This window comes from Perna viridis, chromosome 1 (genome assembly GCF_037379345.1).
Source record: "Perna viridis isolate PV_CMFRI_1.1 ecotype Kerala chromosome 1, ASM3737934v1, whole genome shotgun sequence".
Taxonomy (NCBI): Eukaryota; Metazoa; Mollusca; class Bivalvia; order Mytilida; family Mytilidae; genus Perna; species Perna viridis.
In genome coordinates, this window is record NC_142445.1 from 24,641,060 (window position 1) to 24,658,687 (window position 17,628).

Consider the following 17,628-nt stretch of genomic DNA (forward strand, 5'->3'; position numbering starts at 1 on the left):
ATTGACTCAATGTGAACATTAAAGAGTATTTGAATTTGTCGTACAGCTGAGGCACTGATCTTTCTTTAAAAGGAGTTGTTAACTCACAGAACACGGCTTTTGCATATCGGTCATTTACCCGTGGGATGTCGACAAAACCTACCAAAAGGAAAGTTTGGCAGGACAGAAAAAAGCAGTAGAAATCTAGGATTGTGAGGTATTGTATGACAACTTTGGAAAATAAAATCAAATTTAAAGTTAACTCCTTTAAATAATTTCATAAACAACATTTTTAGAAGCAGGATTGCCGTAAATTGATTTATTACCTGTAAATATGCATACATGGTGTACATAATTGATAAAACCGACAATGAAACACCTTTGTTTGGCCTTCGTATAACACATACTTCTAAAACTGCATTAACAAAGATCCTAATTCTCAGTGGATGATTCTATTCAAAATTATAAATTATCAAGGTCTTTTTCTTTAGAATATAACAAAAAGGTACATATATGTGTATTGACGTGATATAATAAGTTTATATATAGTAAATCATATTTAAATATCTCCTAATCGGTCGATTGATTGATTAAATGTAGGATCAATTGACATGCGCATACTTTAAATAGTCTCACGTTGCGGATTTGTTATTGTTTTATAGTGAACATTCAATCAGTATGTAAATGCCTCTAGTTTGACTAGGAGTAAGAATTTTAGCGGGAACCACCAATCCAGCAACGTCATTTCATTGTGCTACAAACATATCACTGCGGAAACTACGAGTGTTTAACTGTAACAACCAAAGAATGTGTTTCAAGACAACCTGCGATAGTTGTAACAAGCCGACTTGGGCAGGTATGTCCATTTTATCTATTTTTCTCCTATCTTTCTGAAATTGCTGATGTTTACTGTGGCGGGTCCAGATACAAAGAAAGGGGATCAATCATATTTTTGGTCTTCAGAACTGAACCAGGAAAATTTTGATCATATTACTTTCACTTTGGAAATGACCGACAAGCGCTTTTTATTTCCCTCCCGTTCAGGGAATATTTCTACAGTTTGGTAAACAGTTCTAACTCACAGTATGGAACCAAGGATTTATATAATATCTATATTTAACTCCTGGATGGAACAATATTATATATAAATGGAAAATTTTGTAATCTGTGCGCACCGTGATGATAAAAATACACACAGTTGTAGTAGCCATTTGATAGTGAGCACAACTCTAGATTTTCGCAGATTAACTGTGTACACGTATCTGTTGCGTCGACCTATATATTTTTAATTTTATTTTTCTTTAAAGAGTTTAACAAGTTAAAACACGGCATTATAATACTAATAAAAGTAGTGCACCAATTTTTTAACAAGCTCTCAGCTTAGTAGCAATGGAAGAAAGCCAAACAATTACAAAAAGGTCATTAGAAGCCATCAGAGAATCACACGATGCAACTATCTGCAAATATATTAGGGGTAGGCGAGAAGGAATGTACACAAAGCACGTTGTCATTTTAATGATTTTCTTGTTTTATCACAACTAAGTTAACAGAGATAAATGGATTCAAAACTATTCACTATGATTAACATTAACTATAGTGCCCAGTTTTATAGCGCTGCAACTCGTCTTGTATGTTAATCTATTTGTTTGCAGCGGATTAAGAATTTTTTAAGATACTCTTGTAGGTAGTGAAGGATTTGCGCTTAGTTGCCCATAGCCTGCACTGTTCTAATTTAAAATATAATTTTTTGTAAGATATTGTTTGTTCACTTTTCTTTCGAACTGGTAGTTGTTGAAGTAGATAATACTTTTTTATATCTTAATTGAAACAAATTGATTCCGAAATAAATAAGCCTTTGAAAAAGTTAAAGTAAGTATTTTTCTGCAAAATATCTCCCCCTGGTTAAGAGCCCTTTGTAATGAATATTTGTAATTTTGACGTCGAACTTTCTTTTTTATAGAGTTTAAAGACAAAGCTATTAGTTCTTAGGAATTATCAAACACCACTAAGTTAATGAAAGTATATAATTGCAAGACATTAGTAAAAAAGTTCCTTGGAATAGGTATGATTTAAATTAATTGTAACATAACAAAGAAGTGGTTCATTAAAAAAAACATAAAATAGGTGCCCAGAAGTAGGAGATTTATGGCTATTATTTTGTCATTTTGGCCATGTTTTGCACAAAAAAAAACATGGAACCGCCACTGCAACAAAAGTCTCTGTTAGTAAGGTTGAAAAAGTTAAATTAACCCCGATGGTTTTGAATTTGCATTGTAGGGTGTGGTAAGCACGTGGAACAGTGCTTGAAAGATGTTCCACCAGAGGAAAGATGCAAATGTCCTCGGAATTAAATTTTGGGAAATAAAGGTAATTTAAATATTATTACAGTATACAATACTTTTTGTGATATATACAGACTCACACATAAATTTATAGGCTTACTTAACGTGCTGTCACTGAGAAAAACGACAATTTTTCCGACGTAGTCGGTTTAGTTTCGCTTTTTACCCTTTGACCTTAACGACGCTCTTCTATGGAAACGCAAGTCATCTGATAGAATTTCTGTTTCCCGATTGGCCAAATACTGATAACTTATTAGTGGCGTTCGAAAAAAACTATCGAAAATAGAAATTGTGTTGCATGTGTTATTTTCTTGAATGAAATGTAGAAACTTGTAAGTGAAAAGAACAAAATTTTGTTACGTCGGCTATCTTTTTTTAAAGGCAGTACTTGTTTTTTTTATAATATCGGTAACGTTAACTACATTTTTGATTTTTATTCTTTTTCAGAAATGAAAACCTTGCCAGAATATGGTGCCAAATGCCTATTAAATACACTGGAGATTCTTTCTACGCTAACTCTTCGTTTATCTCTTTATCTATTTGTTTTTTTTTTTTAAGTTGAATGAAATAATAAATGTTTAAAAGAGCAGTTTTATGTAAATTTATCAAAAGAACCATGGAAGTATTACAGGGTAATTTGGAGTCATCCTAGGGCAAATTGCAATTCTAATTTCTCCTAGGACAAACTGGAATTCCAATTTGCCCTGGATTTTAACCACTACAAATTCCTAGGAAAAATCATAATTCCAATTTGCACTAAGGGGATTCTGGATCCTACTGGCTTTAAGTTTGAAAACACCAAAGTATTTTATTTGCTTAGGACAATTTCCTGGTGAATTAAATACTACTTTATTCAATATTTTATTTCCTTTTTCGGGATTTTATAAGTTAGACAGTCATATTAATGCTTCTTGTGTATTTAATCTAATGGTTTTAAACAAAGTTTTCTACGACAGGTGTAATTAGATTAATCTTTGGGACGTAAATCAAAAGTCATTTGATGAAATAATGCACATTTAAACATGTAGGAAAAATCGGTCCGTTAACCAAGACTGCCAGCCTGCATCTATTTGCAGCGGTAACGGAAAATGTTTAAAACCTTAAACATGGTCCAAAAACACTTGCTCCACACAAGATAAAAAAAAATGTAATGAATGAGATGTCAATGTTCTGTTATTTTATTGTTTTATTTTTTCATAATAAGATTTTGTATTTTGATGTAATAAATTATAGTTCATTGAATAAAACATGTTCAAAATGTAATATTCCCAACAGCATTCAACATTTTCATTAATCATAAGCATATTTTACTATCAAAATGTTCAGTAATATCCGGAATCTCCCTGACCATGAAATCTAGTGCGATTCCGGATCTTACCAAATTTTAGTAGGATCCAGGATCCTCCTTGGGCAAATCGAGAAATCCAAATTTGTCCTAGGAAAAATTAACACCCAAATTGGCTAAAATCCAGGGCATATTGAAATTCCAATTTGCCCTAGGAGGATTCCGGATCCTACTGGATTCCAATTTGCCATGTACAGCAACAAATAAGAAAACCCATGGCATTGCTGGAGACTTAATGTGAGTAATTATGATAGGCATTTTGATGAAGTATTATTGCGCAAATAATATTAATCATTTTGATCCACTTCCCATTCGTAGTTTTGCATAGATCATGGCGACTTAGTATTCATACATAATAATGCGAAATATCTTTAATTGAATATCTCGCGTAAACACGCATTACAGCTTAAACAAATGGTTCCTTGCATAATAATGCATAGCATATGGAGTTTCCATGTGTAAAAATGCACTGTATGATATACAATGTAATAAACCATTGGGTACATACATGTAAGCGTACTGCATCTTGGTTGAACGTTTAATGGCTAATTTTGCAAACATCTCACTTTGGTATATTTGCCTAATTGTGAATAGTACGTAGTGATGACACTTACAGGTTGAGTATTCATGAATAACCGCGCATATCATAACAATAGAAAATAAGTGATTCATAAGTACTTATCCATGGCGATTGAGTTTTTATATGTATGTATAACTGTTCAATACATAGTAAAAGTAAATATTAATGAGTCATTATGAAAGGCATTTTTGATTTATGGGTAATCATGCATAACATCTAGACTGGTCACCCATGCGCAATTATGCATATAACCTCTTTTCTGAAGAGATCTCTAGGGGTCATCGTGTTATCATGCATTTGCATCTTTTTGGTAAAAAACGAAGTAAAATATACATATAGAATTCAGACAGATTTTATTGGAAAAAACGAATTCCTCATATACACCAGGTACATGTGTACAGAAAAAAAAGAATCAAGAGTTTTCGAGAAACTAACACAATTCAATTCAAAACTTAAAAACAAAAATAATATCACAGTCAAATATGTTCTCGATTGCCGTCATTAAAAGAAATAAGCTTATATATTGGTTAACTCGAATAATTCAGCGCCTTGTATCTGTCGAAGTCCTCATAAGGGAGCAATCGAAGATCGGCGGAATATAACGACTGATATTATTCGGGTTAATCCATTGGTTGGTTAAAATTATAGCAAGTACATGATTGAATTAAAACATACAGGAGAATACTATACTAAGAAAACATTACACGAGAAACAGTATTGATTAAGAGAGTTGATTATACGTGTATACTCTAAAGTGGACGGATTTCTGTATCTTATTTAAAAAAAAATATTTACGGAAAATTGTCTTGAGCAGTGTTTAAAAATGATAAAACCATTGATGAACAAGTCTAAAGCAGCGCTCATACAGTTCGCTAATACAATTAGTTTGATCCAATATCAAATTATAGTGCAGCACGTTTGGCCTAATACTTGCGTGGTTCCTACTTTTGGCACAGTTTACTAACATAATTCGGCTATTAATATCAAGAAAAAATGTTATCTATCTAATACTGCAAATAATGGTTTTTTTTTTCTAAAAAGCATCATTTTATTCAAAATATGTTCCTAAAGAGATCGTTTTATGATATATTGTTTAAAATGGGCTACAAAAAAAGGGTAATAATCTCAGAAATTATTGCAAGACATGATTAAAAAATCGTCCATGCTAAAATTATGATTGCACTAAAAAAAGTGGGATGAGAATTTTCATTATTAGAGAATATGTCAAAAATATACAAAAAATATATAAATGCAATATAGAAAAAAGGTACCTGTACCATAACTGTCCCTTCACAGTTGATTTATTTATTTTCAATCTAATTGGCTGGTTTTCTTGTTTTGTGGAAGAAAAATCAAATAAAATCTCAAAATAAACAAGTAAATTGTTCATTCTCTACACATATGAAAGGAGAAGGCTCCTGATAGAATGTCACACAACCCTTAAAGAATAGAACATCCCCAACAACACTGTTGTGGGTAATCCGGGGCGTGAACCTTTCTTTCTAATCCATAAACCCAGAATCTGGAACTAAATTCTTCCCACTGATAGTAAGCTTCGGTAACAGGTACTGCTCTCAGTCTTTGTCGCTGTAAAAAAATTATTCAAATTTAAAATAAAATAAAACAAAATTACAAGTTGTTTTTGAATCCAATCCTTTTATCTTGCGGTATTATATGAGGTGATGCAATATACATAAACGGTAAGTGGACTAACTGAGAATTAGGACAACAATACATGATACATGAACAAAATCGTTGGCGTCAGGCTTAAACCATGAAAAAGTAGTATAGGAACATCATTATTAGAAAAAAATCACTTATTTATTTTGGTAAAAGAATTCATAAAAAGAAATAATGAGAGCAAATAAAAAATGGTCCTGATTACATGTAAGCGGATATTAACAAGGAAACAGTATTGGAGTTTCATAAAGAATCTCAAATTGAGATTTTCCTCAAATCCTTCCACAACTTCGATAAATCAAGTCACTTGAAACTGCATCTTCACTGTCCCCTCCGACAGGACCGGAACCCTTGGCGAGCGAAGATGTTGAAACTGAAGATTTCAGGAAAATCTCAATTTGAGATGTCTTCAATGAAATCATGACCAGGTATCTGCCCCCAACCCCGTGTCCCTTTTGTATTGATTCCCCATATGCTTCTATAGTTTTTTTCAGAATTAAAAATAAATAGAAATGTGTTTCATTTTAACTTTTGACCGTGTACTTCCATTTAGAAAATGTCAGAAATCTTTGTGCATTAGTCAAAACAGGCACAAACTGGTTTGTCTGTAGTCAGAGCGGAATTTTGTGGTCAAAATGAGCCCATATTGGTCGAAAGGTAACAGTGAGCCATAAGTCCCATTACTGTAAAATGTAAAATATGCCTTCAATGGAACACACAAGTAAGGAGACTTTTTTCTTCTAGACATATATGACAACAGGGTTAATACAGTCTCGAAATATTTAAGGGGGCAATCAAGGGCCCTAGGATTCTGTAATCAAAAGAATATAATCCAATGATAAGCAATGGACAGGGAAAATAGACATACACAACAAAAAACATGAAATAACAAAAATTACACGTACAAAGAAACAAAATTGAATGAGCAACCAGGACTCTAAAATCTTAAAATATGGACAAGTGCACAGGTAGGGTAAGAGTCCTCTACTTTCCTAGAAACACCTATCGCGTTGCTCATAAAATGTCATGTCCCAGGTAGACAAAAAAAGGAAATGAATATAAATGTTGAGCTACTGTATAATTTAACATTTATACTCACCTGTTGCAACTGTTTCTCATTGGGGAAAGCATTCCTGTGGGAATTGACCAAACGAATCGAGTTGTCGTTAATTTCTGCCACAGGATAAGATGTGATTGGAAATAACTGCAAATAAATAGTAAATCATTGGTAATATGTAATTCGATTATATCATATAAAAATTAATTTACAAAAAAACCATATGTACGGAATGTTAAATTATAAAAGATTACTACTCCAGCAATGCTAGAGACTGTCTGGCAAAAATATTGCTTAAAGTGAGGATAGGTCACTATCATATCAAAAGTCTACATACCAGCTTTATTATGGATTCCCAACAAACTGAACATGAGATTTTCTAATATGACCGACTATCTGTTCATAGAGCGTTGTAATTAAATACAAAAGTGAAACTCTGATATTACAAAAAAAATATCCCTATTTCCTTATTCAATCCAGGTTTTAATACCTCCTTAAGTAAAAACAACTTAGGACGGTTTAAAATCAAGCTACAATCAGTTACTTTTTTATACAGGAAGAGATTGAAAAACAGACCTGGCCCATCACTTGTTCAAAGATGGTCTCTCCTTGGACATTCCTAACGAGCTCATCCGGCATGTCTGTACGCTCTATGATGTGGTCAACCTCGTGATTAACACTGTAAGTAGAAGATAAAATAATATGGGAAAATGAATGAAATAGGATGGGCAAGGAAAAGAATATGGGAAAGTGAATGAAATACGGTGGGCAAGGAGAGGATTATAAAATGAAATGAGTAATTTATGTACATTATTATTAGTATTTACACATGCACTATTGTGAACTTCTCTGTACAGCATCATTAATCCTTGTTAAATTTTATTTCGCAAAGATGGAGTTCAAAAGTGTCAGTTTAAAGATTTTAAAAGACCTCGTCGTCTCTAGTGATCAAAGCTGCCATAATAGTAAGTCCACCCTAGATTCCAAATAACAGTCGAAGTAGTGTAAATCCCGTCATCTGAAGCAACATCGTAAATTCTTTCATTTTAATCCTCCATTTTAAATTTATTCACAGAATGCGATGTATCACACAATAAAAAGATGTATCCCCTATTCAACAATGATGTAAGATACATACTAATTTACAGTAAGCCTGATGAAACACTTCATATTCCTGTAACCGTCACATGTATCACAGGTAATACGTCCGTCACCACCACATGTATGGCAACTGAAATGGAAGAAAAACTTCAGCAACTTAACCCAATTTATCCATCATCAAATTATACTAGTATGTGACAATTAAATAATTTGTAGTGAAAAAAATTTTTCATACATCGAAAGTTATATGTCTTTCGTCACCACACACGTGACATTACACACGTGACAACTGAAACAAGATATAATTCAGCAAACAAGCAATAAAACATCTGAGCATCTGAAAAAGAAGTCAAAGGGGATTCAGTTTGCAAATTTGATAAAATACTTCCAAAAGAGCCATGCAGCCAAATTTTGATCAAATCTCCTATTTTGTTAAGAACTGAAAAATTATTTGGTACGATTACCAAAAATCCATTGCAAGATTTTACTTCTTGAGTGTCTACAATGTTTTCACGAAATGGAGAAGGATTAAAGATTGAGTCACAGTTCCACCGAAACTCCGGTGGCAAGAGGATACAAATAAAAAATGATGAATTAAAAATGACGGTATATTGTCAAGTACACAATCAAATTAATACTCACTGTCTTCGCCCATCTCCTCCACAAGCATGACATGGCCCTTGGTGTGGTCGTCCTTCGTGATCATGGTGAGTGGTTCTACCGTCTCCTCCGCAGTGATCACACCTAACCTGACCCCACCCCCCACATCTCCAACAACGGTGATATCCCCGAGCATCACAATCGTGACAGGGCTGTAAAGAATATTGCTCGGAGTGAACAGTAATTCAGTACCCCAAAACATCATTGAAAAATGCAAAAATCAATATAATGCTAAGTAAAGAAATGAACACATTCTGAGATTATAAGGTAAAGAGGCTAGTATTTAAATTACACGTGAGGCTTATGCTATATGAATGGTGCATTTCCGTTTCGCCAATTAAGGAGGTAGACCTAGGGTAAGGGACATAACTCTTGAAACCAGTGATATGTTCATATCATATTCAATTTCACCAAAAGCCTTTCAAGCTTTCATCTGAAACAAAATGAAAGCAATCCAAGTTACTTTGATGCTTACATGTTATATATATAAAGAGCCAGAATAAAAACGTTCCAATGATTTTAAGAATTGTGTCCCTTACCTGAGGTCTACCTCCTTATATTCCGCATTTACTTTGATTTTGATTTACAACAGGACTAGAATAAGAACATAATTTCGAAAACATTTACTCACCCTAACAGTAGCCGTGTGTGGAACTTCCATGAGTTTGTTATGTGTTTGAAACATTCCATTTGGCTGACAAGGTATAGCCCATGGTGGGGGAGGTGGGCCGTTTTCTGGGCCATCAACTGGGCCTCCCCTGTAGGGCTCTTGTACATAACCCGTATGTCTGCCCTCGGTAAAAGTTTCGAGAGTATACTGTAAAAGAGGTAAAGTAAGCAATTAAAATCTTCCATTTTTTTTAATTTCTCCTTTTATCTTGCCCATTTTTAGTAAACGGTCGTTTTTATATCTAGGAATATTATATTGAACAAATATACTCCTCACATAAAGGTGCATCTCACATGAGCTGACATAATCATTGATACTCTAAATAGCGATAGGTGCTCGCAATGTCATAATGATAATATGTTTCGAGGAATTACGCAGAGCTTTGAATTTTAAATCAGTAAGAACAGAAACACAAGCACTGTCATTGGAGTCATTGTACCAAGTATTTTCTGCGAAAGGATAATTCCTACTAGAATTCTCCTCCATTTATGACTTTTTAGTTTGTAAAAACCACAGCAACCACGGATAATTGTTAAAACTATCAATTATTTTTTTTCATAAAAATGTATGGGTTGAAATCCGTCTCCCCAGAAAGATAATAAAAATACACAAACTGAATGGACCAAACTTACATGCAAAGCTGTTAGTCCTACTGCTTTCTGTAAAGTCATTTCATTGGCTGGCTTTTTGCCATAGCAACATTGCGAGTTCACATGTTCAATCATTGCTTGTTTACATCCGGCTTCATCTAAATTCGCTAAACTAAAAATGAAAATAACAACAATTAACAACATTATACCAGTCTCCATCTGTGTGAAATAGAGAGTTATCTTTAGCTCAAAAGAAAGCTAATGATTTGATCATTGTAGATAAACACAAAAATGTGTAAAACAAAACAAAAACAAAAACAAGAAATTAAAATAAATTGAAACACGCAAAACAAGATTTCCACTTGCTATCCACGCTTTGTTTTGAGAATTGCAAACAGCCTTTAGATGGACACCACAAGGTAAAAGACCAAGAGGCGACCAAAAACAACATGGTAAAAGACAATTGTAAATGAGTTAAAAATTTGAAAATGACTAGGATGAAGCAGAAGTTCTGGCAAAAGAAACGTACTGAGTGGAGAGACTTTGTGTTAATCTTATGCTCCAAAGGGAGCTAAGAGGATAGGTATGTATCCACTCTTTGTTGTTTTAAGGTAAAAACTGCATTCAAGGTGATTAATCTGCCAAGAAATCTTCATGCAGCAACAACCCCCGCGGTAAAATTTTAAACACAGTACAACGAGAGGACAATGTATAGCCTCCAACTAATCTCCAACCGAGTAGGATTGCCTCTTACTTGGTAAATTATTGTTGGTGCATTATTTGTTATGCATCGTTTTATTATCTGTATATTTTTTATTCTCTGTGTTACTTGTAAAACAATATTGGTATACTTACTCGGTAAATTCCATAGGTGGAGGTTTGCCCTGTGGAGGCGGTGGTGGTGGCGGTGGGGGCATTGGCATCACTGTAACATAATAGTAATAATATGATCGGTTAGGTCTAACATTGGAAACTTAACATTTAAGTGGATTTAAGTGGGGTTTTTTGTAAGAATCAGGCAAAATAGGAACAATCAGAAACATGCATGTCAAAAACCTACCGATCTGGCAAAATAATTTTACTCGAGAATGCCTTTTCTTTTTGAAAAGACCATTATTTGACCTCTGTATTACTGAATTGGCTCAGAAATATTTCTAAAGAATGTTAGTTTTGTTTGTTTTCGACAGAGTTATCTGCCTTTGAAATGTTCCTTTTCAGTGCATTTCAATGAAGTTAGAACTCAATTTACCAAAGTGATATGGAAAATCTTGTCTTTTTTCTTGATTCAAATGGTGTAAATAGCCAAATTAAACTTTTAAAATGCTTTTTTTCTCATACCACGTTTCACTCACTGCCTGGTTCTTACAGAGATTGATACTTTTTAACAGTTTGAATTATCGTTTAATTTGTCTTATTGTAACAACGTTGACACATTTTGGGATTAAACTTTGAAGCCGAACATTTTGACTTCCAGATGGATCTTACAAGTATATAATTAAGCAAAATAAATTTCTAAACAATTAAAAAGAAGAAGAGAAAAGCCTTATTTTTCCTTTACACTCACTTTGGCCAAATCCGCCGACTTGTCCATATCCTTGGAACTGCGGCATTCCCGTCATTGGAGGAGGTCCTCTTTGTGGAGGACCTTGAGCAAGAGGACCAGCTGGCGGTCCAGCGCCTTGCCTGAAGTCCTGTGGTGGTGGACCCATTCCCGGGTTCCATCCTAAAAGAGAAGTCATCGAATATATTTGTAAATTTCTCTGTGTTGCACAAAGAGGATTTACGTCCATAGTTTATAAACATTCCATATTTTTGTGTTGTCAAAATGTCTTTTTAGAATTGTTATAGTTTGAAAAAAATCATAAGACAGGTGTACAAGAAGGCTTCATTAGTTGTCATCACAAATTTGGGGATGGGACTCGACACAAAAACCTCAACCGTGTAATGATTAGGTAAAGCATGACACCGTATCCAAACCCTTCCAAAAAGGGTCGGGTCGAGAAAACAAAACCTGACACGATCCTTAGAGATCTTGAAAGCAATTGGGTATTAAAATAAAAACTAAGAAAATACTTGCAGCAAAACAATTTTGAATGTTAAAAACATTCTAATATATTAAAAGTAAATATACTTACTTTGAGGAGGTGGACCTCCGTATCCACCTGAAACAAAATGTAGATCAAGTTACTGCACAAGCATATGCATATAATTGAAGAAACCATATTAAACAAAATATCAAATAAATTAACAAGAAAGCAACACAATGAGCCTGGTGCAAAATTGTCCAGTACAGTTTTGGCACTGTGAGGCTCCTCGTAACATTTACTCTTACGCAGCTTTAATATGTTCAAGCGACCACAGGCACTTGTCTCAGAAAAAAATTGATCCCTATACCTTACAGTAACACAAAGGTGTACTAACGTGTTAATGTGTTATTGTAAGGTATATGGGTCGATTATGCCCGTGTATACAACATGTGCAAACACTAAATTTCCTCGGCTATATGAACATATAGTCTAAGCTAACACGAATAAACGAGTAATTGGATGTTGATAAATACAATAGCAATACAAGGAGGAATCGTAGAGAAAGATTTTTTTTTTATTTTCTTTTTTATTTTTATTTTTTAGGGGGGTAGAGGGCCCGTCTAATAACAGTTCTAACATCAAAGGCGATATATAACATGACTAGGCTAACATACTTAAATTCGCCCTTTGATATGACACAATTCTTATGAACGGACCCTTCGTGACCTCAACTGTTTAACTCCGCTGTAAAATTCCAGAAGCTCATAGTACTACAGAGCTCCCATTTAAAGTTTTTAATTACCAACCAACGCGTCAATATTTGCATATAGAATTACATGGCGTATACAGTTATTTCTGTGACGATTCTTTTTAAAGAGCTAAAGGCACTAATCGGTCTTAGATCATGATTAAAGTTTACGTCATAGACCCAATTGTAGGCCATGACTAGGTTACCGTATAATAATACTCGATGTTAAAAACTCGGACATGAAAAATGTTGGTCAGTCTTTCTCTGTCATGAGAATTTTTTTTTAAGTCTTTCTTATCATATTGCAGTGACTGGAGTTTAATTTATAAATGCCACATGTCTATAAGTCCTTAAACATTTTTTTTATTTATCAATTACATTTTTTATCGATTATGCAAAATGATCAGTTCAAAAAAAATTAAATTCTTTATAACCGTTGGATGCATTTCATTATGCAAGTTTAGGGAAATTTGAGCACGAGACCGGGAATTATCAAACTCGCATGTCACTACAACCTAAAATGTCTTTTGAATTATAAGGAAATTAGGAAATTGGTTGGCCGACAGAGCTATCTGACAGCGGTTTAAACTGTTACAATATGGAATTGCATTGAAATAATGATACAAAGCAAGAGATCATGCCTTCAATTACAGCATATTAAATTCAGTCTCTCTTTACCATGACATAATAGTCACAAGTTGTGGGTGGAACATCCTCTTTTTTCTCAACATAGGTGGAAATGTAAAAAAATATATATATATTATTCAGATAATAGTATATTTCTCATCATCAACATTTTTGCATAAACTATGATAACGAACCAAAGAAAATATCATAACCTCGAATATTATTAAACCCATCAGTTAAATGAGCCAAAATAAATAACAATCTTACCCGGCGCAGCCATGATGTGAAGGAACAATAACTCAACTATAAAGTGTCCATGACAGTACCCAAACAAATGGATAGTAACATGTAAACAAACTGGTATCGGGTGAGAAAAAAACCAGTCTATAATTAGTTTAAAGGGTTAAATATTGATTTATAGAAAAAATTATTTTTACCTGTATAGTCAGTTAGTATTGTGGAAATATTTACGAGAAATGGAAAAATATACAAAGAGGACAAAGCATTGTATTTCACAACCATTTCTATTAATCATGATTATAGAAATTTGGTAGAATGGCCCAGACTTTTATTTTATCTTTGGAAAAGAGTCTTAAAATAAACTATACGTGACTAGCAGTTCATAGAATCTATTACATAATTTGTTGTGCATTGAATTCATATGTATAAACACTTGTTTTTCAATTTAAACCCAAAAAGATTGGACTTGTTAAACGTTCCGAATCGACTCACAAGAAAAGAATGATAAAACTAGGGAAAATTTGTACTCACTTAAAATCATTTCATCCCTATAATTGTGAGTCTGACGTAACAAGTGTTGTTGTGGTGTTTCTGAACGTCTGCTAACAGTGGCGTATGCAACCAAAACGTCCGTATAAAGTGACGCGTGCCGCCAAAACGTTACCTGCAGCGGCACTTCTGCTTAAATAGTTGACGCCTGTGATGATATTAATACAGTAATAAGACTAGAGAAACTATGAGCAAAGCTCAGTAAAGGATACCCAAGTTGCCTACCACAGTAACCATATGGCTAAAATATAAACAAAGCCGTCAAAGAGGCGGTTTATGTCGCTTGTCTGAAATCGACCTATATAAAGATTAAGTGTCTATGTTAAATAGTTAACTGTAGCTAAAAAGTTGTAAACAGATGAACGAACGGGCGAAACGAGCTTTGTTCACTATACAATACCTTCCGAAAATCCGGGATTACAAAGGAGAATATTATTGTACCTACCTGGGGGTATGTTCGAAGTGAAAAGTGCGGGTGGTATTTCGAATTCTGATCGTCTCGTCTGCTTCGTGTAACATACAAATCGACCAGACGACCATGTGCATATGATTTGTTAAGTCAAAAATGACGAGAGCAGGTACTAGACATCAATGTGTTATCATGGTGTCTCTGAACATCAGGCTCCGGTGCCACAAAACATGAATAAAAAAAATAAGTCTAAGAATATTCTTAACTTCAATGCATATGGTAACTGGATTTCATGACGTCATTACGGTTAAACGTCTTCATTTTGTTTTTGATTCTGATCGTCTGTCTCGAGTAACATACAAATCGACCAGACGACCATGTGCTTATAATTTCAGGGGCGTAGCTAGGCCTATTTTAGTTGTACACAAAATTACGGCGAGGGTCTTGGGTGGGGGGGGGGGTCGCTCAAGGCCCCCAGTGAGTCCGGCAAGGCAAAGCCCTGAGGGAAACTCTGAATTTTAACGATTTTGGAGCCAGTTTTTCAGAGCCTATACTACGTTCATGGTATGCATATGTGATAAATAATCTTTATTTCATCTTGAAAATGTGTTTTTATTTTTGTTACTTTTTCCGAGAGTACGCAACTGCGTATTTGCGTATATGCAGCTACGCCCCTGAAATTGTTCATGAGGTCTATCAAAATAGACTAGTGCAGCGCCTTATCATGTATAATGACGTTTTTTTAATCTCAGATGCCAACACTCTACGGCATTAATGGTACCAGTATGGCATTGCATATCCCTGAGCGAGTGTACGTCATAACCTGGATGCTATAAAAATATACTTGCATTTTCTTTTTGCCTCTCTACAAAATAATGTTTTGTCAAAAGATATGAACAATGACTTTTATTCATAAATTTAACATAATAACGTAAAAATGTTCCACTGAAAAGGTTGGTTTGATGAGTGCAAAACGACAGTGAAAGTAGAGAAAATGGCTATTTATAGTTCAAGACTACTTTTCTGTCCGATCTTCGTGGACTCACCCTATTTTCTTTGCGGGAAATTATTTTTTCACATGTCCTTCGGAATGCTACATAAGTGAAAGTTTTATTGAATCAATTTACGTATGCGAGTGTGAAAATGCAGATAACAATAATGAAGATTATAACAAAGGAAAAAGAAGCAAAACTCGCACTGGAACAAACTTTCTTTGATCTCATGACAAATCTAACACAATAAAAAAAAATCCATCACATCTAAAATTCAAAATGAGAAATTACGGGAGACATAGTCGAGACAAAATACCAATACAAATACTGAAGATAACAAGACCTGGGACCTTAGTTCAACAGAATACTTACTTTACCAAACGAGTTAATATCACCAGTGTGTATATATATATATATATATATATATATAGATATATATATTAAGATTTGTAGATTAAGATTTGATTACAGATGTCCATCAGTGCTATCACTGACTCATCAATGGTTCAATGCAACATTAATCTTTCATTTATGAAGGATAATAGTTGTTGTTATACCGAACTAACAAAATAAGCTACATAAATAGAAATCTGAAACCAGCATGTAAGACATTTCTGAGATGGGTAACATAGTTTTGAAAAAAAAAGAACAAAAAATTAAAATTTTGTATATTATTTAAAAAAAGATTTTTTTCCACAAAAATCCGTTAATCATGCGGTATTAAGGGGATAGAGTGACGGCTGGTTGACATGAAGTCAGAATAATGTCTGATTCGGGTGGAATGCCTCCTGTGAGGTGATAATAATACACGCCATCAAGTTGTGTTAGTTTGTTGTGTAATTGTAAACTTGAAAATGAAAAAAAAAAAACCGTAAAATTCGCGAAAACTACAATACAAACACATTGAACCAAACAATTCTATTAACTTCGATCGAAATCTTCGAAGTAATTAAATACGAGCTGCTATTTTTATTATACAGACAGACTTAGGATATACATTTTTTTTCAGAGTCGAGTTGTAGACTTGTTGTAAAATCACCCCCCCCCTCCCCCCATCCCCGTCTCTATCCGAAAAAAAGGACATAAGGATGAGGAAAACATTAAAATTAAGTCAATAAATTTTCACCACTCCGATAGACATTAACTAAAGGCTATTAATTTGTCTCTATACTATGGACAATCCAACATGAACTGAAATTCAAAGCATTTAAACTAGTTTTGTAGAAAAGTAACTCTGTTTTTAGTATTTACCTCGTTAAGATGGAGATCGGTAAAATTCTAATTTCGCGCGAATCTTTATTACCGGGCTGTTAAATTGTGTGCTTGTCTACATTGTAAATGTTCTGTAGGGGAGAAAATAGGTCTTGTTGATAAACAAACATAATTATAGACTCGAAGTAATTGAAACTATTTACTGATACTGGAAAATTGAATAATACATTTTAAGCTAGACACCATTCGCCACGTAAAACCGTCATGTGAACTTACAACTTCCTTTCACCTTTCTACATGATACGGGATGTTTGTTCATACCATGTGACCATCATGTGAGGATGATGAACTGCACGTTACACTAGTATACTCTATTTAGAGGAATACCTTGCCGTTTAAAGATGTGTGAAACAAAAAAAAATAAAGTTAGGACACAAAAAGAAAACAATCACGGATCTACGAAGTCCTGATAGGGACATGCAAAGAAAACAATTATTTTGTTCGCACAAAATATTTTTTTCCTTTGTATGTCCCTATCAGGGCTCCGTACGTATCTTTTTCTTTTTCTTTTTCTTACGTTTTCTTCAGTAGTGTTAAGGATCTGTAAAAGACGTTTCGAAATAATGTACAGTAGCTGCTTGAATAGTCAGTATCTTTACTTAGTTCTAACAAATAGGCTTCTGGTGCAGGGTTATGTTGCTACAAGATTGAAGTAATCACTATAAAAGTTTTATGGTCATCATGAACTTGTGGATCGTTATGGTGTATCCATCTGCGCCATGAAAACTGATTTGTTCAACGTTTCACAGTTTTCCTTTTC

General features: G+C 33.9%; 1 protein-coding gene and 1 long non-coding RNA gene across 4 annotated transcripts; one reads left to right on the top strand and one right to left on the bottom strand.

Annotated features, from left to right (window-relative positions):
- The first annotated feature begins 529 nt into the window (after positions 1-529).
- Positions 530-7,664, top strand: LOC148627910 (uncharacterized). Its single transcript, XR_015921925.1, has 4 exons — positions 530-835; positions 2,257-2,346; positions 2,769-3,903; positions 7,540-7,664. It is a non-coding gene; the product is annotated as an uncharacterized LOC148627910 (long non-coding RNA).
- On the bottom strand, positions 4,583-14,945 carry LOC148627911 (protein SSUH2 homolog). 3 transcript variants are annotated; one of them, XM_088581559.1, is made up of 12 exons: positions 14,641-14,945; positions 14,178-14,343; positions 12,140-12,166; positions 11,569-11,727; positions 10,860-10,929; positions 10,047-10,176; positions 9,376-9,561; positions 8,727-8,896; positions 8,122-8,214; positions 7,560-7,662; positions 7,026-7,130; positions 4,583-5,833 (listed from the first exon to the last, which is right to left on the bottom strand). In XM_088581559.1, the coding sequence occupies exons 2-12, from the start codon at positions 14,185-14,187 to the stop codon at positions 5,687-5,689; spliced, it is 1,200 nt and encodes a 399-aa protein (XP_088437685.1). In that variant the 5' UTR covers positions 14,188-14,343; positions 14,641-14,945; the 3' UTR covers positions 4,583-5,686. The 3 variants fall into 3 exon arrangements, with proteins under 3 accessions (XP_088437685.1, XP_088437689.1, XP_088437679.1); XM_088581563.1 differs by lacking the exon at positions 14,178-14,343 and having other exon boundaries at positions 14,641-14,858; XM_088581553.1 differs by lacking the exons at positions 14,178-14,343; positions 14,641-14,945 and adding an exon at positions 13,674-13,791.
- Between the last annotated feature and the right edge of the window lie 2,683 nt (positions 14,946-17,628).

Coding starts and splice junctions, on each gene's coding strand:
- LOC148627911 (XM_088581553.1), bottom strand. Junction 10,177..10,859: donor CCACCTATGGAATTTACCGA/GTAAGTATACCA, acceptor TTTCATTTTTAG/TTTAGCGAATTTAGATGAAG. Junction 9,562..10,046: donor TAGGACTAACAGCTTTGCAT/GTAAGTTTGGTC, acceptor CCTCTTTTACAG/TATACTCTCGAAACTTTTAC.